The 25078-nt window shown below is 36.4% G+C and overlaps 1 protein-coding gene across 1 annotated transcript in view; it reads right to left on the bottom strand.

Moving 5' to 3' along the window:
* LOC150101893 (citron Rho-interacting kinase-like) overlaps positions 1-25078 on the bottom strand; it is a 594274-nt gene that overhangs the window by 432419 nt on the left and 136777 nt on the right. The window contains exon 14 of the mRNA XM_090400165.1: positions 12694-12798. Coding sequence (XP_090256291.1) covers positions 12694-12798 — 105 coding nt within the window. The remainder of the gene's footprint in view (positions 1-12693; positions 12799-25078) is intronic.

Below are 25078 nucleotides of genomic sequence, written 5' to 3'. Positions count from 1 at the left end.
AAGACCTCAATACAGCCTATAAAGAATGCAGAAAATCAACCATGCTTTAGCCCAGCATCTAATTTTTATCTTCCATTGATGCATGGTATAAGAAGAGTAAGGTAACTAAATGTATTGGCTACAAGCACATATTCCAAGTCAAACATCATGCCTGCTGGGACATCCTTCTGTTTAAAAATATACCCATTATTTTCTTCAGGGAACTGGGATGAACACATAAATCAGTTACTGGAACAACTTTAAATAGAACTCAAGACAGGCATAACTGATGTTTATCTTCAGTTCTATATGAAGCAACAATGGAAAATAGGCAGAACTAGCAGAATTATAAAAATATCATGTGGCATTATTGAGATAAAGAGAACCAAAACAGGCTAGTTTTTCTAAAAAAGAAAAACATGATTTTTCACTAAGAATGAGAGAAACAAAAGTGATGTGGTGAATTGCAAAATGGGACTCATTTAAGTTAATGGTGCAAGAAGAAAGTTTGATGTAAAATCAGGTGTGATATAAGGTGGCACACAATCTCCACTAATTCATCTATATGGATCACATTATGAAGGAAATGCAGAGGCATGACATTTATGGGGATATATATATTTATTTATGAGGATAACATCAGATGATGTTATCCTCATAAATAAATCCAGTACAAGTCTGCAAGATTCACGCACAATTTTTAGTGAAGATAGTAAAAAAAAAAAAAAGGAAACAGAATTATCAAAGCTAGTATGGCAAGAAGTCAAATAAATTTATATGGAATTAAAAGATTGATTATGAGTTTGTCACAAGAACAGCAAAGGTCATACTACATTAAGCCAAAGGTGAGCAGAACCTTGAACAGTGCTCAAGGAAAATTCTGAGTTATCAGAAAGAAAGAACAGATATGAAGACAAATTCTTATTGAATATCAAAGCAGCAGAGTATGCCCAAAGTTTTCTGTGTGAATCGCACACAGAAAACTGATGGGGAAATGGAAAGCAGTAGGACTAACAATAATGTGAGGTGGTCTAACAGATTTCTGCTCTCTAACTGGATATTACTAGCACCATGTTCCAAGAGAAACCTAAATTTCCAAGTGTTCTTCAGTGATAGTGTTGTTGAAAATTTTTGTTTATATTGAGTTTTGCTACTTGTTTGTTCATACTGCTTCTGAAAATTGAGTCCATAAAGAAACTTATGTCAGTTGCACAGAAGGCTTCTGGAAAGTCTGGCTCTGCCTTGGATTTTTCGCAGTGGATACACTGCAAAAATTGCTATGTGTATGCACTGAAAAATGTGAAAGATTAGTGGACTGTTTGGGTAAACGAGAAGGAAAGCATTAATGTATGTGAAAAGTGATTTAATAGATTAGGGTGATTAGAAATGGGAGAAAGCATCAGGACCATGGTAGAAGAGCATAGACAAGAGTTAGTGAAAATGAAAAGCAAAATGAAACATCTGGAAGAGAATACTAAACATCTAAAGAAGAGGGTGGCTGATGAGAGAATGGATTAAACTAAATTTATTATATGGCTGATGAGAATGAGGAGGAAGTTAGTATTATGAAGAAAGAGTCAAAGGATAGTTGTATATCATTGTATCAGGGACTATCATTAGAGGTGTAATTACAAATAAAGGGCATATAACATACTTTCTCGGTGGAACAATGAAGCAAATTGATGCGTTGCAGAAAAGGAGAGACCGGGTGTCAAAATTAGTGGCAGTCGCGAGCACAAATGACTTGGTTGGGGAGAAAAAGAATGTTAATGGAGACTAAGTTGTTGCAGAATAATGTTGGGAAAGTTGTAGGCATGTTGCCCAGGTATGACAACAGTGAACTGAGAAGGACAGCAGAGATAAATAGTAAGATGGCTGAGTTGTGTGAGGAAAAGTGGGTTCACAATTCGTAAACCTGTGGAGTGAATTTGAAGGGAAGTCTGAATCATTTAATGATGGATTACATTTGAATGGATTTGGTGTTGGGCATTTAGAAAGGCTATTGTTTTCTAAGAAGACACCGATTTAAGAATTTAACGTAAGTGATCAGAGTCTACTTGTGAACCAGGATAGCACAACTAAACAGATTGTATGATAGGAGGAAAATGGATGAGGTTGAAGATGTGGTTTCAGCAGTACAAGATGACAGAATGCATAAAGGTGGGGATGAGACAGGTAGCAATGGAAATCAATCAGGATCATGCAAATGGGAGTGGTCAGACTGAAAAGAGAGGTGTGGTATAGCAGATACAAAAGAGAATGTTGGTGCTAGTATAGAATGGCCTCAAACATGCAGGGATTGTTATGTTTGTACACAAACGTAAGGAGTATTCGAAGAGAGGAATTTGTGGTATTGACTAGGTCAGAATGCCCAAAGATAACCGGAATAAGTGAAACTTGGTTGTCTGAGGAGGATGTGATGTTGGGAATAGAAATAGGATAGCAATGTGAAAATAAGAGGGAGAGTGCTGTTAATGATTGCAGAGGAGTTGTGTCTGCAAAGTGTGGAAGTTGATAGTACATGCACAGATTTTGAATCTGTGCATGTACTATCAACCGATGTACAATGTTGAAATAAACAGGTTAGTATATCTGCAATGCTGCTGTAGGTCAGAAAATGCATAGAATGCCAATTGTGAAATGTTTAAGCAAATTAGTTAGGCATGTAAAAAGGTATCCTGATGGGAGACTAATTTTAGGAATTAGGAATGGAAGGAGGAGACAGTGTATGGGAACAAGGAGAGCGAGTTTGTGGAATTTTTGAGAGAAGTATTTTAAGTAGCATGTGATTGAAGCAATCAGAGGCTTTAATGTTTTGGATTTAGTAACTTCTCAAGATGTAATTGTTAAAGAGGTTTTGACACTGCTGCCAGTTGGTGAGTGATCAGGAGGTATTTGTTTGGAAAGTGATGAAACATGAAAAAGTTGAGCATGTAAAAAGGTGATCCAGCAGGTGATTATAGAAAGCTCTGTAGTCAGTTAGCATCAGTACATTGGGTAGATGAACTGAGCAGAAAAGATGCTGACAATGCACGGAAGCTCACAAGGCAGTATCTGACAAAAGCAATGTATAACTGCATACCAAGGATTAAGCGAGTATATAGTAGGAGTGAAATGGATGAACAGTGAAATCAAACAAGCTGAGCTGGAAAAGGCTATGGAGGAGGTACAAGACAGTTGGTATCAATTGGATCCATGAAGATATAAAGGGCAGATTAGAAAGGTGACAAGCATAGTAAAAGAAAAAGATGCAGTATGAGAGGAGATTGGCTGGTCAGGCCAAGGTTAATCCAAGGGAATTTTTCCACTATATGGTAAGCAAGAGAAAGAATAATTATGGCAGGTTAACACTGGTGTTTAGTCAATGGCAGCAGAATAACAGCTGCAAAGGTATAGTGGAATTATTGAATGAGCACTTGATCAGTGTATATCATACTGGTGTAAATGATGCAGTGCAATATATAGATGAGAGACAAATTTAGAAGAATTGGAAGTGAAAGAATCAGTTGTATCAGATGTTGGTTGGGTTAGATATCAATAAGGCTGTGGGAATGGATGATATGTCACCACATATTCTGAGAAATGTGCACCACAGTTAGCTATGCACTTGGCCTAGTTATTTAATGAAAGTCTTGCAGTGGGTAGGATTCCTAAGGAGTGGAAAGAAGGCAAGATAGATCTCCACAAGCATGATTCTAGGATAAAAGTCTGCTATAGACCAGTCTGCATAACTACAGTTGCAGTCGAAGTGCTGGAGAGATTGATAAGGAATAGAATACAGGATTGGGCTGATGTACGTAACATTCTTTATGATAGTCAGCAGGGATTTGTAAAGGGTAAGTCCCATCTTAGAAATTTTCTTGTATTTTATGATAAAGTAACAAGTGTGTCAGATAAGGGAGAAACTTATACAGTGATATTCTTGGACTTTGCAATCACGTTTGATAGATTACTACATAATAAGTTAGTGTACAAGCTGCAGAGAATGGGAATAAATAGTAGATTGGTTAGATCAATTGGAGATTGGCTGTTTGAACGATACCAGCAGGTTGTGTATGATGGAGCAGTGTCTCAAAAAAAAGAGGGTAACCAGTGGCATGCCCCAGGGTTCTATTCTTGAGCCCCTGATGTTTACTTGTTTGTAAATAATATATCATGTGGATAAAGTGGGTCTTCAGTTGTTTGCTGATGATGCAAAGTTAGGAAGAATTAAGTAGCACTGTTGATGTTAATTCCCTTCAGGAAGGTTTGAGTGGACTTTTTTTTACTTGGAGAAAGGAGTGGTTATAGTTCTAATATCAATAAGTGTAAGGTGTTGCATTTTGGAGTGCAGAAATATAAGGCTGCATACTATACTGATGGTGCTGTACTGCAAGAAGTGGATGAGATTAGAGATTTGGGAGTGATGGTTCACAGTAGACTGAAGTTTAGAGGGCATACTGCTAGTATTGCAAAGGCTGCACGTCATAGTTCTGCGATGATAAGAAGTACTCTAACATGTATGGATAAGGAAGTGGTTGTGCCACTGTAAGGCAGAGTACTATATCGACAGTGCCATACTGCAAGAAGTAGGTGGAATTCGAGATTAGGGAGTGATGGTCGACAGACTGAAGTTTAGAGCATAGTGCTAGTGTTGCAAAGGCTGCATATTGTAGTGACGTTGCTATGATAAGCACTAATGTGTAGGGATAAGGTTGTGCCACTGTATAAAGCATTGGTCAGACCACACTTGGACTATTGTGCTCAAATCTGGTCACCAGGTTTTCAATGCAATGTAGAGACATTGCAGAGGATCCAGAGGCAAGTGACTAAGACAATGTCAGGAGTTTGGAATGCTGGCTATGGAGAGAGGTTGAAGAGATATGGACTACAAAGTTTGGTGGATATTAAGAAGAGAGGTGATATGATAGAGACATTTATGTTAGTGAGAGGATTTTTTAAATCCAGAGTGGATTTAAAAAGAGCAGAAGGTGAGGGAAAGAACCAGAAGTCATCCCTGGAAGGCATGTAATGGTGTGGGAAAGAAAGATGCAAGGAGTAGATTTTTTTACATGGAGAACTATCAATGAATGAATGCATTACCAAAATGTGTTGTTAATGCAAAGTGTTTTTAATGGAAGGAGAGGATTTTAAGATTCTATATGATAAATATGTTGTCAGTTGAATGAACCTCCCATGATGAATTTACCAACTCCATGGAGGGTGTAATAATAATACAAAAAGAGCAAGATACTGATGACATTATTACTGAGAGAATGATATCTTCAGATTAGTTAAGGATACAAAATGTGAGAAAAATCAAAGCTAAACAACTTTTGCATGCAAACCTATACTTGATAATATCAAGAAAATATATGATAAATTATTTCACTTTTCCCAAATATTTAGAAAAAGTGAATTATGAAAAACAGACTGATTTGGAGGAAAATTGTAGATAGGAAATTAATGATGTAATTTTTTTCATGTAGTACTATCATATCCTGTACACCCCTTGAGGGTACATGGCAGGAATTTGATGATGATGATGAATTATGAAAAAAAAAAAAAAAAAAATCTAAAGAATATTGCTTAGCTCAGGCAGAGAGGATTTAGTGAAGTTTTCTGCAGAGATAGAAGAATAAGAATCTCCTAGTGGTCACAAAAAGAAATCATAGAAAATTGAATAAGTAAATGCTCATGTTTTATGTGAATTCCGCTGATGAAAGACGAGCTATTGTACATAAGTAGCAGGGCAAGCTGAGGGTTAGATACAGCTGAATTACACTATAGAAACTTGGGACTACAGAAATTGTTTGTTACAGTTTAATGCTTTTTAAGCATAGATATTTAGCCCAGTCCTGCACTATAGATATAGATCTATGGTGCTGGACTGGGACTTGAATGGGTTGTTGTAATGATCAATCATGTTAGAATGCTCTGTGCTCAAGCTGCTCCAGGCCTCCAATAAGAAAAGTGATTTCACTCTAGACAATTCCTCTATCACCTAGAGATTCACAAAGATCCATGCCCATTGTGGAATTTTAACCAAGAACTATTAATGGTTTGAGAGCAGAAACTATGTACTTGACTAACCAGGCTGGAATACAGATAAAATGTTGGAAAGCTAAACTAAATGAATCATAGGAAGATTTTAGAAAGAATATAAAAGATAAATATCATAAAGATGGCAACTGTTTTGGAATTGAGTGTATTTTAATATACAAGGTAGTACAGTCAATTTTCACTAAATTAAACTCCACTATAGCCATTTACTGAAAACAGTTATACTAGAAAAGAAATCATATTCATTTTTTTAATCCAGTGTGAGCGCTCAAAAGTGTGTATGGAGTATCTTCATGACACTATAAAGACAGTTCTCGTGCAAACCTTCGTTTGCTCATGCATAGTTAAACGATTAAAACAACATAATTTCTTGTCCAGTAAAATTTACTTTGTGACCAAACAAAAATTTTCTAAAACTAAATGAAAAGTGCATACCTATTGATCTTTGGTTGGCAGTGGAACAATACCACAGAAAATTATTAATTATAAAACCTGTTCAAGGTCTCTAGGAATTTAATAAATCATACTGATTTATAGGGGAAAAAAATGAAATGTGGAAAGATAAGACAATATGAAAGAAATGGGGAATGATCATTTTAAGTATTACACTGCATAATTCAGAAAGCACAGAAATTTGAATCTCAGTAGAGTGGCGTTCACTTTACTAATTTATAAGAAGAGGAAACGAAACTAAAATGCAAATATTATACATGAATTTCAGTACCAAATGTTTCCAGAAAGATTTATGCACATACATGTAAAAAAAATAGAGGACAGGGTTAAGAAAAAATTATGATGAGAGAAAATGGTAAAGAACATGCTGGGTTTAGGCAAAATAGGAATTGCTAATATCAGATTTCTAGTTTCAACAAAGAAATAAGAATTCATGGAAATATAATAATAATCTCAAAGTCATTAATCTCAAAAAACTGAAACATATCTATACAAGTGGAACCTTATAGAAAACAACACATTGCAAATATCTGTGATGCAAATCAGTAACATCTTTCTACATATCGTTCAATTTTAGTAAATTGAATGATATGCAGAAAAATTTTTAATAAAATCAAGCATAAGGCAGAGCTTGTAGATTATCTCCACTGTTATTTAAAAATCTCTATCACATAAAATATTTCTGCCAAAATGAAAAGTAAGTAGATGTTTAAATAAAAATTAATACACTGGAACACTTGTTGAAAGTTTTTCCCACTTAGTTATACCATAAGTTAAAGATGCCAAGAAATTATATTCTTGGTTTCATCCTTTATCCAAGTGTAAGCAAAAAAATTTGCACGTGAAGTGACTTCATCACTGGATTACTTGTATATACAGAGGCTAATGACTTCACATTGAGGCAACCGATGCGAAGTCATTAGCTTCAATATACAAGTAGCCCAGTCATGAAGTCACTTCACATGCAAATTTTGTTCTTACACTTGGATAAAGGATGAAACCAAGAATATAATTTCTTGCCATCTTTAAAAAGTGGAAAAATTTTCAACAACTAACTCTAATCCAGAGTACTTTATTAATAAGGTGACACCTTTTGACTACTTGTATATGGGAAATATGACTTCTGCATTAAATCAGCCTTGGTATCTCTTTTAGGTCTGGCTCCCATTGATGAGACCTCAATAAAGGTTAGAACAGTTTTTTTTTTCAGTACCCACCACCTGCCAGCAATGGGAAGAGAATTTTGATTTTTATAATTAATGAATTAAAATACCATTTCTGAAAAGTTAAGAAGAAACATGGATTTGAAAACCAGCAATATGGTATATAAATGCTTTATAATATTGTATTGTGGAAATTTTACAGTTCAGTGAGATGATTTTTGTATTTAGAAAGAAGCATTCTAGGAGATAAATTTTTCGCTAGGTGGTGTAGACCAGCGCTTCCCAAACTGTGGGCCGCAGCCCCCTTGGGGCTGTAGGTTTTGCTGAGGGGGGCCATGAAAATAATGAAAACAAATTGAAAATGTTTTAAGACTAAGTAGATTTTTTTTTCTTAAAAGAAACGTATTTAATTTTTATTTCTTATTTCTTTTTTGTTTTTTATATTTTAATGGAAAAAAATCACACATTGGTGCGGGATCACAAATTTTGCTTCCTGCGTATTTCGGTGCTTAATGAATATCAGTAAATATATACTTATTCATATAAGTTTCATTTCAAAGTGTGTGATCCCGCACCAATGTGTGATTTTTTTCATGTGAAATCTAAGAATTGCGGTTTCAAATATTTCACCTGATATTGACTTTTTGTGTAGCAGTATTGAAACACATCTATCACATTAAATTGTTATTAAACTTCTTTTATGTTTTTAATTCTTTCTTTATTACTAACGTTTTACGTTTCATGTGCTTGTACTGCAAATGTACAATAACAATATATCTATCTATATAAAAATATGAGATAATGTGCCATGTCAAATGTGTATGTAAAATGCTAAAAATGTAATATTTGCATTTGATTTTTGCAATATTCGCTGTGTATGTTTTGTATTGAATATAAATACAATAAATATTATAATAATATATGTCTATATTACGATTTTTTTTCAACATCCAGAAGCTTGGGAAGCACTGGTGTAGACACCCATGTTATGCAATATTCATCAGGGGGAAATAAAATTGTCTATTTTCACTGTGAGAGGTTTTTTTTTTAAATGGTTCCATCCTCTTAGTTCAATTTGGTCTTATGGAGAATTGCACCCTCCCAAATTCATGTCCTTTGGTAGTGCCAAAGTACCAAGCAAGATGGCCTCCTGGAACTACCTACTACCTTCCTTTCCATGGTTTGACTTCTGCTTTTGCTATTCTGATCCAGACATGCACTGAATAAGAGACAAATTATCTTTACCAGCATGAAGTTCATCTCCCATTCCACCCAAAATTATTATCTTTCCCAGCCGTGGTTCAACAGAAGACGTACCAAAGAAAGCGAAGGGGAAAAAACTCATCTTACTGCAAATGGCTTGTAACAAGAACCCCCCAGTTTCATACTCAGCCAATGTTGAAACACATAATAAATGCTAAAAATCATCAGCCAATACAAATCTAGCATCATAAAGGCCAATAACAGAAAACTCACCTCCTGCCCAAATGAAAGCCATGCCTTCTGGTCTCTTACAAAGACAACCACATGCAATGTCTGCTCACATGCACTTCCAACTCTCTCAACCAGACAGCACACTGTTAAAGCCTTAAAAATAAAGCTGAGCTCTTGACCTCACTCCCTCCAACTCCTGCATAGTTGATCAAGGAAAAATACCTACTACCATACCAAAAATCAAGCACTCCTCCTGTGCTTTTACAACAAAAGAGCCAAAATATTTAAAAAAATTGAACACTAAAGTCTTGTGATACCAATGGCATCTCCAATTATGTTCTAGAGCTAACCAGTATCTATCCTCTGCCTCTTCGATCTTCTATACTCAGCTAGCACTTACCAACTTTATGGAAACAAGCATATATCCAACTGATTCAAAAAAAAAAAAAAAAAAAAAGCCTGTTATCCAGCTACTGACCAATCACCACCTCAATCTTCTCCAATATAATGGAGCAGGTTAACAGTGAACTTCTCCATTACCTAGAGACCTACTAGGTTTTTTTTTTTTTTTTTTTTTTTTTTTTAATGTGGCTCTCACCCACAGAAAAAATTCTACAAATCTGTAATACATTTATTAGCAATATATAAGACAGCATTCAAACCAGTTATGGATCTGAGAGATAGGCTAGAAATAAAATACTTGATCAAAGATTAGAGGTCACGGATAGATTTCTTTGAAAAATTAGAGGCTCAACAGATGGCATCAATGGGAGAATCATTAAGAATAAGGACATTAGGAAGGACCTTTGCACTATTTGCATTCAAGAATGTGTGAACATGGTCACTTAAAAAAGAATGGGAGAGGAAAGGTAGCAAAACAGGTTTGATGCTGAGATGGAAGGAAAGAGACTAGAGGAAGACCAAGGTCTAGGTGGATTAATTCATTCAGAAGTGCCTTAGAAGAATGAAATTTTAGATATGACAATATTGGAATGCTGACAAGTGACAGACTAATTTGGAGGAAAATTGTTGATAAGAGATTATTAATAATGTAAACTTAATCATATAGTACTATCATATCAGCTAGAACACCTCTTGAAGATACATGCCAGGAAATTAATGATGATAGTACAGTTATTTCCATGAGTAGACTAAGGAAATATAAATTAATAAAAATAAAATCCTTAGCCCACCCATGGAAATAACTGTACTATCATCATTAATTTCCTGGCATGCATCTTCAAGAGGTGTTCCAGCTGATGTGACAGTATATACAAATCTATATTTCTTTCTTGTATTTTTATTTATTACTTTTTACATAATCTGGAAACCCTTCTCTGGAGACCAAACATGGAACTTTCCCAAGCCACTTCAGACCTCCAAAATAAGCTACAGTGGTCTTCTCACACTGAGCAAAGAAATTCAATTCCCACATAAAGGCAATCACTCAAACATGACTATGGAGGGATTTGAACCTGCAGTTATTTTTGGTTGGAGAATGGTTAATCAGCAACTACCAGTATGGATTCCACGAATCCAGATCCAGAGGTGATCTCCATCACCAACCAGTAGACACGGGCCACAAAAAAGGTTCAGAGAAGCATGCAATATCAACCTTGACATTTCTATGGCTTCTGATTGTGTCTGGCAACGAGGCCTGCTCAGTACCACTGCAAACACACTGAACCTGCTTCTCCTCTTACTAATTTATTTCATCAACCACTGTCTCTGGAACAGCATTCTCCATAACGTGCTTTTTTAACAACCTTCAGCTCATCAACAAAAAAGCCAACAGATTTCCTCTTCTTTCTCTATCCTTACCTATCCCTTCCCAAAAACATACGTACAGAACTAACGTGCTATAGGTTCTTGTACCTCTCATGTGTTAGATAAAAAAAATAAAATAAAATAAAAAAAATTAGGAGTACTTTTGAAGATTGCAATGAAAGAGCCGATTTTCAGAGATTTGAGAAATAACAGGCAAAATCTGGATGAAAGTTCACTGGAAACTAGAAAATTAGATTGTCAGAGTACCTAGTATCCCTTGAGAGTATGCATCAAAATGTTATGGTTACAACTATATGAAAATATGCAACTACAGAATGTCTAGGAGGGTTCATCAAGATGCCATACCAATTATATCAAAACATGCATAATACGAGGTCTGACACAAAAACGAGACTAAAACAGACAGTGGAAGGGAAGAGCCAAAGGGATCGTTATAGAGCATGTTCTAACCTGTTACTGTAAGACAAGGCTCAACTCCATAGCTTTAGTCAGTATGAGTGAACGCATGTTCAAATATAGACATTTTCTTACCCTCAGTTGGAAAATGCTGGAGTGCAAGACTGAACAGTGAGTTAACATAAAGTTTCCATCGTAAAGAAATCCACGATGGAAACTTTTTAATTATTGACTGAGGCTGACGGTGAAGAGTGAATGTCGAGCATGTGTTTTTGAATGGAACATTCAGAACGATTTTCAGAAAGCAGAGAAATCGTGAAAGATGATAATCAGAAATCGTGATATCACCTAGGCCACCTATGCACAGCAGTTACCGATGAACATTAAAAAAGTGCGAGATATGATTGGAAAAGAAGAAGGTCGGATGTTTGAGCTGTAGCTGAGAAAATTCATTTAGACAGGGAAAGTGTTCGACACATTTTAACAGAAGAACTGAACATGAGAAAGGTTTGTGCAAAAATGTTGTCACATGAAAAAAAGAATGTCACAAGGAACTGTGTTTTTGGACCTTTTGCAATGCATTAAGGATGAACCAGATTTGTTGAATTTGGTAATTACTTGGGATGAAACTTGGATATTTATGTATGATCCGGAAACCAACCGACAGTGTAGTGAAAGTCAGCAACATCTCCAAGACCAAAAAAGCACAAGTCATTTGAAGTTCAAGGCCATGTTGATTGTTTTCTTTGATATCCAAGATATTATAATGGCAGGGTGGGTTCCCAGCAGCCAGACAGTAAATCAGCAGTATTACCTTGAAGTCTTGTTGAAAATGTGCAAACGAAAACTACCAGAATTGTGGAGAAATGGTTGAATTTTGCATCAAGACAACACGCAGTCCACAACGCTTTGTCTGTGAAGCAGTTTTTAGCTAATCACAACATCACTATGCTTGAGCACCCATCCTGTTCACCAGACTTGGCTCCCTGCGACTTCTACCTCTTCCCAAAGATCAAGTCAGTGCTCAAAGGAACCCATTTTTTGTCAGTAGAAGATGTGAAAGCAAAAATGACAGATCAAGGCCTTTCAAGAAAATGATCTGCAGAAATGCTGCATCACATGCAGCTGTGTGTTCTCTTCTGAGTTGACACTCAGAATGGAACTATTTTGAAGGAGATCGTAGTTGATTTTCTCAATTTGTTAAATAAAAAGAGATACAGGCACAGTCTCGTTTTTTTCTGTGTCAGACCATATATTACAATCTTATTTATTCCAATTTCATGCCATTTTTAATGGCTAACTCTTTTTCATAAATTTTTTGCAGAAAAGAAATCAAAATGAACTTTGCAATCTTATAAGGGAAGTAAATTTAGAGAAACAATAAAAAAACCAGTATGTATGTATGTATATATATAAAAATGAAAAATTGTTCCCCTACATTGACTTGTTTTAGTAGAGCTGATACTTTTCCCATTTCTTCCTTCAACTGAGTATTTAGTTCCTCTATTTTCAATTCACCTTCAGTTGTCATTGTGCTTTTTGTCTAAAGAACATAAACGAATATAGTGTAAAAATCATATACTGAAATTAAAGTATGCATATAAGAACAAATATTTATATGCAGAGGAAGTTAAATCTTTCTTAAATCAATATACACTGTACAATTATTAAGCTGGGTTCAGGCCAAATAGGTTGTCAAAATGAGATTCACTTTAACAAATAGTTGAGAAATCATGGAAATATAACAAAAGTAAGAGAAAAACTGTTCAAAACACAAATTTATACAATATAAACAGGATATTATATCAAGCAATACATAGCATATTTGACTATGAGTTGGCAATTAGAATTTAAGTACAGGAAGGAAGCAAAACAGTTTGTTTGCATTGCATTAGTTATGCAATGTTTGCATTATACTGCATTATGCAATTCCAAAAGGGGGGTGTGCTTTGCATTATGGGATACATATTAAGGCAAGTGATATGAAATCATTATCCTCCATATACAAGTAGCTCAGAAGTGCATATATTTCACTCACAAAGCTGTTTTGCTTCCTTGGGAAAAGGATTAAAACTAAGTATAAAATTTCTTGGTATCTTTAACGTATAATAAACCAAAGATATAAAAAAAAAAAAACCTTTCTGCACATTTATATACACATACACGCACTATCTGATCAAAAGTATCCCCTCTAATTTGTAAACTGATGTCTAGATGTCGCTACGACCTCACTTACCAGTATAAAAGGAGGCAGAGAGCTGTGTGTTGTTCAGTGATAAGTATGAGCAGAATGGGTAGGTCAAGGGAGCTCAGTGACTTCGAACATGGACTAGTTATTGGTTGCCACATCAGTAAGAAATCTGTCAGACATTTCAACCCTCCTCAAGTTGCCCAAGTCAACAGTTGGTGACGTGATTTTGAAGTGGAAACGTGAAAGCACAACCACAATAAAACCATGGTCGGGTAGGCCGCATTTAATGACAGACAGGGACCGTCGAGCATTGAAGGCAGTTTGTGGAAGTCTCCAGATATCAAGTGAAACAATCACACGGGAGTTCCAGTGCTACTAACTGTCCAGCCAGCACCATGACTGTGCGTTAAGAGGAATGAGGTTACATGGTCAAGCAGCTGCCCATAAATCAAACATTTCTTCTGAGAATGCTAAGTGCCACCTGCAGTGGTGTGAAGAGCAATGCAACCGGACAGTGGGCAACTAAACGCGATTTGGAGTGCTGAATCACGCTTTACAATGTGGCAGTCCAATGGGAGGGGTCTGGTGAATGCCTGGAGAATGATTCCTGCAAGCGTGTGTAGTGCCAACATTGAAATTTGGAGGTGGCGTTACAGTGTGGGGATGTTTTTCATGGAATGGACTTGGCTCTCTCTCTTGTAACACTACACGGAAATCTAAATGTGGAAGGGTACAAGGACATTTTGACCCACTGTATACTGTCTATGGTAAGAGATCAATTTGGTGATGACTATTGTCTGTATCAGCATGATAATACTACCTGCCATAAAACAAATTTTGTGAGGGAATGGGTTTGTGGACAATAATGTTCCAGAAATGTACTGGCTGGCCCAGAGCCCTGACCTGAATCCCATAGAACACCTTTGGGATAAATTAGAATGCCGACTTTACTCCATACCCCAATGACCCACATCAATAACTGCTCTGGCTACAGCTCTTCAGGAAAAATCGGCTGCGATTCCTCCAGAGATGTTCTGACACTTGGTAGAAAGTCTCCACAGCAGAGTTAGAGCTTTCATAGAAGCAAAGGGTGGACCACCCCATATTAATGTCCACTACTGGAAAGTGTGTCACAGGGAAAGTCTGATTACAGCTTCAAGTAGGTGTCAGGATACTTTTGATCAGATTGTCTGTGTGTGTACATACATATATACACATTTTTGATCTATAATCAAAAATTTGATTATAGATCAAATAAATCCTTCTGATTAAATTATAATAATGAGTGACCTAAATGCAAGAATTGGTAATACCTCAACATAAACATAACATAGGACCAATATGTTAACCAACATATGATAATAATGGGAAGAGATTAAGAGCATTCACCCTATACAACAATTATATACTGCTCAAAACGATTAGCAGATATTTTGGTTTTCTTGTAAATTATAAAAATAATTTACAAATGTAACACAATTTGTAATAAATATTGATTATTTAAACAATATCTCATCAATTAAGCCCTATCCATAAGTAAGAAATATTTATTCTTATATAAAGTACCCAATAGTTATAATTATTTGCAAAAATTTATAATTATCCAATAGAAACTAAAATATCCCTTAATTGTTTTGAGCAGTGTAGAATAACAAATATCTACTTTAAACAAAGATATTCACAGATTTACCTGACAGGCAAGAAATACAAATAGCATTATAGACTATATAATAGTTAATACGAAATTATCAAATATGATCATAGACACCAGAGTATATAGAGGAGTAAAGATAGTCAGACCACTACTTACTGGTAGGGAAAATAAAATGGAAATCAAGATGGGAGAGAAGGAAAAAAAAATCAAAAGAAAATAGAAATATAGAACTATATACTAGTTCTGTATTCACTCTTTGCCGATGATCAGATCATCTTTGGAAAGACTGAAGATGAACTGCAGAAATCAGTTCATACTTTAAATATTATACAACAATATGGCCTAGAAATGTCAGAGAAAACTAAAGGCATGGCTTTTTATGGAAACAAACCTGTCAGAAGCAAAATAGTAATAAATAATAAAATAATTGAACAAGTTAATAATTTCAAATACTTAGGCTATATTCTAACTGATAAGCTTAGGCGTTGCTGGTTATTCATGACTTATTTTTTCACAGTATTAACAACACCACAAACACTTTTATTAACAAGGATGTTTTATTAACGCTAATATTTCGCTGATTTTCAAATCAGCATCATCAGAGCACAACACACATGTAAACGCGACAGTGAGTGAAACAATATAATTGCAGAAAGACAAAAGATCTAAAGTCCTATTTTTGGCGCCCTCTAACGAAAAAAAAAAAAAAAAAAAAACGCAGCGGTTATCCAGGAGTTTTTCTTAGGATAACGGTCTCCCAGATTTTTGGCAAATTAATGCAACCATATTTGTTAAGGTTGGGAGAATTCTTCAAAGCCATTGCTGACTCAAAAAATAGTCTTTCAGATCTATAACGACTCCTAAATAGCACATTCGTTTTTCTCCATCTAATCCTGTGTGAAGGAGTGTCCAAAGCGTGGTCTGCCAGTCCCGACTTGCCATAGTAATAGTAGCGAATGTATCTTTCATGTTCTTCCAGGCGGATGTTCACTGATCTTCCTGTTTGCCCATAATAGGCCAAGTCACAGTCACATGGAACTTCATACACTCCTGGGTGTGCTAAAGGGTGAAGTTTATCCTTTGGTGAGCGGATCAGAGTTGCCAGCTTGGCATGAGGCTTGAAGGTGGTGCGAAGGCCATGTTTCACCAATACTTTGGCTATCTTTTCCGATGTACCTCTAATGTAGGGAATAGAAATGGTCATGTTGTATTCTTGTGTATTGGGGGGGGCAAGGTAATGGGCCTATGTAGTATTTTTTCTATTTTGTAGGGATTGTAGCCGTTGGCTAAGAATGTATGGCGCAGGTACTGGAGTTCAGTGGTCAGAGCTGTATCGTTAGAACAAATGGCTCTGGCTCTGTGTGTCAGTGTTTTTAAAATGCCGTACTGTTGGACTGGATGATGATGTGATTGTTTATGTAGGTATCTTCCTGTGTGTGTAGGCTTCCTGTAAATAGAAAAAGATAGTGATCCATCTGAAAGGCGGGTGACTAATGTGTCAAGAAATGGTAAACAGTTATTTGATTCTTTTTCTACTGTGAAGTGAATTTTGGGGTGTTGGCTGTTTAGGTAGGTGACAAAAGCATCCAAAGTGTCTTGTCCATGGGGCCAGATGGCAAACACATCATCTACATAGCGCAACCACACTAGTGGCTTGTATGTAGCTGTGGTAAGTACTTTGTTTTCAAAGTGTTCCATGTAAAAATTTGCTAACGGGGGGGAGAGGGGGGGGAACCCATAGCAGTACCATTAATTTGTTTGTAGAATTTCCCCCCCCATGTAAAGTAACCTGCATTCATGGTAAATTGCAATAATTCAAAAATATCTGGGGGAAATTTAGACTTGATTAATTCAAGAGTGTCTATAAGTGGTACATTGGTAAATAGGGAGGTGACATCGAAACTAACCCATTATGTCTGAATTTTTTAGGATTAGATTTTTAACTAGTGTTTTGAAATGGATAGAATTTTTTACAAAAGTAGAGGAGTTGCCAGTAAGAGGGGCAAGCGACTTAGCCAAATGCCGGGCCAGTTTATATGTGGGACTATCTATGCTATCAACTATGGGGCGTAGGGGAACATTAGTTTTGTGGATTTTTGGTAATCCATAAATGCGGGGTGTTTTAACATGAATTGGTTTTATTTTCCTGATGATTTCTTTGGGCCATGATGTCACTTTTTTTAGTAATTTTCGGACTTTTTTCTTTCGCGCCATTGTAGGGTCTCGATGTATACTTTGATATGTAGAACTGTCACATATGAGATCTTGCATTTTTTTGTCATACTCTTCTTTATTCATGATAACTGTTGCATTTCCTTTATCGGCTTTTGTAATAATAATATTTTTATTATTGTATAACTTTTTTAGGGCAGTTATTTGCTTATGTGGTATATTACTTTTTGGAGGCTTAGCTTTGTTTATAATACTTGCTATGTCTAGTCGCACGTTGTTGGCCATTGCTGGCGGAAGATCGTGGATACCCCGTTCTACTTTCATCATAATTTCGAGTTTAGGAATTTGTTTGGGCGCGACGGCAAAGTTATGTCCTAAACTGAGAGCGTTCTTGGCTTCTTCAGTGAGTGTTTCCGACGATAGGTTTACGACCACGTGGTCTCGTCGAAGTTGCGGTCGGGACTTCGTATGTTGGCGCTGTTGTAGTAGTTCAAATTTTTTTAGGTGCTTGCTTTTAACTTTTGTGAATTCTTTTTTTGCTGCAACTTCGGAGATCTGCTGTAGGACCGTCCATATTTCAGGATTTAACACGTTAGATAGTTCTTGTTGTAGAGCTGTGATAGAGCTGTTTAGCTTACTAAGCTCTATGCGAGTAGCGGCGATTTGTTCTCGAAGAAGCGCTAAACTCGCCCGTCGATAAATACGATGTGCCTTTGCCGATTGCAACTTTTCTTTGAATTTCAGAAAAGATGGAATAATATCGTTGTCGCGGCATCGTTTAAGGAAGGCTAACCGGTTCAATTTTCTGGACAATTTCAGTTTCAACTTACCGAACCATCGCGCTTTGTAAACAATATCTTCTCCGTGCAAAATCATTATTCTAACTGATAAGCTTAGGCGTTGCTGGTTATTCATGACTTATTTTTTCACGGTATTAACAACACCACAAACACTTTTATTAACAAGGATGTTTTATTAACGCTAATATTTCGCTGATTTTCAAATCAGCATCATCAGAGCACAACACACATGTAAACACGACAGTGAGTGAAACAATATAATTGCAGAAAGACAAAAGATCTAAAGTCCTATTTTTGGCGCCCTCTAACGGGAAAAAAAAAAAAAAAAAAAAAAAAAAAATAGAAAATAGAAAATGTAAATAGAAAAAGATAGTGATCCATCTGAAAGGCGGGTGACTAATGTGTCAAGAAATGGTAAACAGTTATTTGATTCTTTTTCTACTGTGAAGTGAATTTGTGAAGTGAATTTCTACTGTGAAGTGAAAAAAAAAAAAAAAAAAAAAAAAAAAAAAAAAAAAAAATAGAAAATAGAAAATGTAAATAGAAAAAGATAGTGATCCATCTGAAAGGCGGGTGACTAATGTGTCAAGAAATGGTAAACAGTTATTTGATTCTTTTTCTACTGTGAAGTGAATTTTGGGGTGTTGGCTGTTTAGGTAGGTGACAAAAGCAGGAAGCCTACACACACAGGAAGATACCTACATAAACAATCACATCATCATCCAGTCCAACAGTTTACAGGAAGCCTACAGGAAGAATTTACAGGAAGCCTACACACACAGGAAGATACCTACATAAACAATCACATCATCATCCAGTCCAACAGTACGGCATTTTAAAAACACTGACACACAGAGCCAGAGCCATTTGTTCTAACGATACAGCTCTGACCACTGAACTCCAGTACCTGCGCCATACGTTCTTAGCCAACGGCTACAATCCCTACAAAATAGAAAAAATACTACATAGGCCCATTACCTTGCCCCCCCCCCCAATACACAAGAATACAACATGACCATTTCTATTCCCTACATTAGAGGTACATCGGAAAAGATAGCCAAAGTATTGGTGAAACATGGCCTTCGCACCACCTTCAAGCCTCATGCCAAGCTGGCAACTCTGATCCGCTCACCAAAGGATAAACTTCACCCTTTAGCACAACCAGGAGTGTATGAAGTTCCATGTGACTGTGACTTGGCCTATTATGGGCAAACAGGAAGATCAGTGAACATCCGCCTGGAAGAACATGAAAGATACATTCGCTACTATTACTATGGCAAGTCGGGACTGGCAGACCACGCTTTGGACACTCCTTTACACAGGATTAGATGGAGAAAAACGAATGTGCTATTTAGGAGTCGTTATAGATCTGAAAGACTATTTTTTGAGTCAGCAATGGCTTTGAAGAATTCACCCAACCTTAACAAATATGGTTGCATTAATTTGCCAAAAATCTGGGAGACCGTTATCCTAAGAAAAACTCCTGGATAACTGCTGCATTTTTTTTTTTTTTTTTTTTTTTTTCGTTAGAGGGCGCCAAAAATAGGACTTTAGATCTTTTGTCTTTCTGCAATTATATTGTTTCACTCACTGTCGCGTTTACATGCGTGTTGTGCTCTGATGATGCTGATTTGAAAATCAGCGAAATATTAGCGTTAATAAAACATCCTTGTTAAAAAAAGTGTTTGTGGTGTTGTTAATACCGTGAAAAAATAAGTCATGAATAACCAGCAACGCCTAAGCTTATCAGTTAGAATAATGATTCTGCACGGAGAAGATATTGTTTACAAAGCGCGATGGTTCGGTAAGTTGAAACTGAAATTGTCCAGAAAATTGAACCGGTTAGCCTTCCTTAAACGATGCCGCGACAACGATATTATTCCATCTTTTCTGAAATTCAAAGAAAAGTTGCAATCGGCAAAGGCACATCGTATTTATCGACGGGCGAGTTTAGCGCTTCTTCGAGAACAAATCGCCGCTACTCGCATAGAGCTTAGTAAGCTAAACAGCTCTATCACAGCTCTACAACAAGAACTATCTAACGTGTTAAATCCTGAAATATGGACGGTCCTACAGCAGATCTCCGAAGTTGCAGCAAAAAAAGAATTCACAAAAGTTAAAAGCAAGCACCTAAAAAAATTTGAACTACTACAACAGCGCCAACATACGAAGTCCCGACCGCAACTTCGACGAGACCACGTGGTCGTAAACCTATCGTCGGAAACACTCACTGAAGAAGCCAAGAACGCCCTCAGTTTAGGACATAACTTTGCCGTCGCGCCCAAACAAATTCCTAAACTTGAAATTATGATGAAAGTAGAACGGGGTATCCACGATCTTCCGCCAGCAATGGCCAACAACGTGCGACTAGACATAGCAAGTATTATAAACAAAGCTAAGCCTCCAAAAAGTAATATACCACATAAGCAAATAACTGCCCTAAAAAAGTTATACAATAATAAAAATATTATTATTACAAAAGCCGATAAAGGAAATGCAACAGTTATCATGAATAAAGAAGAGTATGACAAAAAAATGCAAGATCTCATATGTGACAGTTCTACATATCAAAGTATACATCGAGACCCTACAATGGCGCGAAAGAAAAAAGTCCGAAAATTACTAAAAAAAGTGACATCATGGCCCAAAGAAATCATCAGGAAAATAAAACCAATTCATGTTAAAACACCCCGCATTTATGGATTACCAAAAATCCACAAAACTAATGTTCCCCTACGCCCCATAGTTGATAGCATAGATAGTCCCACATATAAACTGGCCCGGCATTTAGCTAAGTCGCTTGCCCCTCTTACTGGCAACTCCTCTACTTTTGTAAAAAATTCTATCCATTTCAAAACACTAGTTAAAAATCTAATCCTAAAAAATTCAGACATAATGGTTAGTTTCGATGTCACCTCCCTATTTACCAATGTACCACTTATAGACACTCTTGAATTAATCAAGTCTAAATTTCCCCCAGATATTTTTGAATTATTTCAATTTACCATGAATGCAGGTTACTTTACATGGGGGGGGGAAAATTCTACAAACAAATTAATGGTACTGCTATGGGTTCCCCCCTCTCCCCCCCGTTAGCAAATTTTTACATGGAACACTTTGAAAACAAAGTACTTACCACAGCTACATACAAGCCACTAGTGTGGTTGCGCTATGTAGATGATGTGTTTGCCATCTGGCCCCATGGACAAGACACTTTGGATGCTTTTGTCACCTACCTAAACAGCCAACACCCCAAAATTCACTTCACAGTAGAAAAAGAATCAAATAACTGTTTACCATTTCTTGACACATTAGTCACCCGCCTTTCAGATGGATCACTATCTTTTTCTATTTACAGGAAGCCTACACACACAGGAAGATACCTACATAAACAATCACATCATCATCCAGTCCAACAGTACGGCATTTTAAAAACACTGACACACAGAGCCAGAGCCATTTGTTCTAACGATACAGCTCTGACCACTGAACTCCAGTACCTGTGCCATACGTTCTTAGCCAACGGCTACAATCCCTACAAAATAGAAAAAATACTACATAGGCCCATTACCTTGCCCCCCCCCCCCAATACACAAGAATACAACATGACCATTTCTATTCCCTACATTAGAGGTACATCGGAAAAGATAGCCAAAGTATTGGTGAAACATGGCCTTCGCACCACCTTCAAGCCTCATGCCAAGCTGGCAACTCTGATCCGCTCACCAAAGGATAAACTTCACCCTTTAGCACACCCAGGAGTGTATGAAGTTCCATGTGACTGTGACTTGGCCTATTATGGGCAAACAGGAAGATCAGTGAACATCCGCCTGGAAGAACATGAAAGATACATTCGCTACTATTACTATGGCAAGTCGGGACTGGCAGACCACGCTTTGGACACTCCTTCACACAGGATTAGATGGAGAAAAACGAATGTGCTATTTAGGAGTCGTTATAGATCTGAAAGACTATTTTTTGAGTCAGCAATGGCTTTGAAGAATTCTCCCAACCTTAACAAATATGGTTGCATTAATTTGCCAAAAATCTGGGAGACCGTTATCCTAAGAAAAACTCCTGGATAACTGCTGCGTTTTTTTTTTTTTTTTTTTTTTTCGTTAGAGGGCGCCAAAAATAGGACTTTAGATCTTTTGTCTTTCTGCAATTATATTGTTTCACTCACTGTCGCGTTTACATGTGTGTTGTGCTCTGATGATGCTGATTTGAAAATCAGCGAAATATTAGCGTTAATAAAACATCCTTGTTAATAAAAGTGTTTGTGGTGTTGTTAATACCGTGAAAAAATAAGTCATGAATAACTTAGGCTATAAACTATCTAATATAAATGAAATAGATATTGATTTTAAGATGAAAAACTCTATAAAAATCAGTGGAGTAATTAACAGAACCTTTAAACCTAACTACATATAGAAACACACAAGACTGAGTCTACAAAACAATAGCCAAACCTACACTATTATATGGAAGTGAGATCTGGACCTTCTGAGAAAGAGATATACAGAGAATTCATCAGCATATAGCAAGAATGCAGAGAGAAAGATTACCAAAAAAAAGATCATAACATATAACTCTAGAGGAACAAGGAATAGGGGACGACCAAGAAGATGGACTGAGTCCGGAACAGGCCATGTGACCTAGAACCTGGATAGGAAGATGACGACGCTATTAAAAATATTGCTGTGGCTTGGGATGAAGTGACCTCTCAGTGTATGAGTGGCATATGGAAAAAAGACAAAAAGGTTTGTTTGTGCAAGATTTTGGAAGTTTTGAAAAAAAATGAAGACCTTTGTTTTATAGTGGCAGTAATGCACAGTACAGTTTTATAAAGTTTAAAAATTAAAATTACAGTATACTTATTGTATTTTAGTCCCTAACCCCTATAACTCTATTGATTTAATATATCGACTTGCATCCCGACCAACTTATGTCCAGCTGAATGGAACGGAACCCCGACATAAATCGAGGGATGACTGTGTGTGTGTATGTATATATATATATATATATATATATATATATATATATATATATATATATATATATATAAGATGTATTATGAATATGTAGATTTTTTGACAAAAAAATCATGACAAATAACTAACACTGGGTTTCATAGGTCATGATAATATGCATAGCTAAACCGACTAGTTTTGTCACATACTAGTGGCTTCTTCTGGGTTAGGAAGAAAAATACAATAAGCAGTAAACGTGAACCATCCACGCAGTTAGTAGAGTGGCTATGCGCTTCACAACCATATACCTAGGAAAGGAGCGTCCTGGGTTCAATTCTCGTCGCCAACGTGAGGAGCTTAAGGATCTTTCTCAGACATAGCCAAATTAGCCTGTCTTGGGTGTGGACAGCAGGATTTTTCTCCCCAGTTTATCTGGGGTTTTTCCTCCAGCAAGCAGGCAAACTGGTCCCATGAACACACGCAAATTACAATCAGGAATACCTAAGTCCCAGTCATAGGCCTGATTCATCAGCTATGCTGGTCCCAAGTCTGGATAAAATTTGGGGAAGGTAATTGAGATGATGCTGTACTTCCCTGTAAAAGGGGCCCCACAGCTGTTATGTCATCATACACTATAAATAAAAATAATTGCATAACTAAAACCAAACACAGGAACTGTTGCACAAAAGTAAAAAAATCAGAAAAAAAGGATAGCGGAAGCTGACAGAGGTTTAGTCATTGTTTGGTAGGTATGCATGATAGTTGGCAGAGAAGTTAAGTCTGACATGTGAAAAGATCTAATAAGCAACTTCCAAATATAACAAATTCATTCCTTGGTTTCTGGTGTGTGCCTCAGTAGGTGGATAACCATTAAAAAAAAATTTAACACTATGTACAAGAAAATTTTGTCCCAAGATTTTACCTTACCTGATGAAAAAATACTATTCAACATTTCCAATCATAACTTAACATTTGAAACTAGCATTTGAAAGAAAGGATTCAATTTTGCTGTCATGACAGAGCACATTCACATTTCTAAAATAAATATTATTTGAAATGTGAAAAAGGCCCTTGAATGACATCAGATTAAAGACTGCAATCCTTCTCTTGTCTTCTCATCCTCCTAAAAGGAGGATGAGAAGATACTACTGATATTTCTACTTACACTCCATTAATCATGATCCTAGTTGGACAAACCCTGAAGAAATCCTAACTTTTTATGCAAAATGACTGTGGCCTATGGGTCTTAAAAACGAATGAAATCTATTGGCCCTAACTTTGCCTTAACTCCACGATTATATAGAATGCCCACGGTACACTTGACCAATATTCCTCTTCAACCTATCATAGATGGTATTAGCTCACCTACTTATTTGTTATCCAAACATCTGGCTAATCTCCTGAAGGAGCACACCAGACACACAGAATCAATCAAAAACTCAACACTTTGTAGAAACACTAGGAGAAAAATTTCTATCTTACCAACAGACGTTCTAACTAGTCTAGATATTGTACCTTTGTCAACAAATGTTCCTGTAGATGAAGTTATGGAACTTGTAGATGTTCTGTTCTCTTCTGACATCTAACTATTTAGATATTGTCTCAACAAAAATTATTTCTGATGGAATCGGAAAATCTACAAACAACTATTTGGCCTTGCAATGGGAAGCCCTCTATCTCCTCCATGTGCTGACTTATTCAAGGAAAAAGTTTGAAAAAAGATTTTTTGCTATCTACAAATCCAAAACAGTCACTTTGGTGGGCAATACCTAGATGACATTTATAATCTGGAAACACGGTGTGGCTAAGTTACACAATTTAATTAAATTCACTTTAAAACTTGAAAATGAAGGAATGTTACCTTTCCTATATGTTTTAATTTCGAAAAAAGCAGGAGGACTCTTTCTTAGCATATACTGTGCCCACTCATACAGGTCGTTACCTACATTTCTCTTCATTGCACCACATATCACAAAAATTGTGCTGAAAAAAAAAACTATTACAGAAGATGAATAAACTAAAAGAATTGCATTCTT

The sequence above is a fragment of the Typopeltis vanoorti genome, chromosome 11 (assembly GCF_054136105.1).
Source record: "Typopeltis vanoorti isolate ZY-2024b chromosome 11, IOZ_Tvanoo_1.0, whole genome shotgun sequence".
In the NCBI taxonomy this organism is placed as follows: domain Eukaryota; kingdom Metazoa; phylum Arthropoda; class Arachnida; order Uropygi; family Thelyphonidae; genus Typopeltis; species Typopeltis vanoorti.
This window is presented reverse-complemented; position numbering and strand designations above follow the sequence as displayed.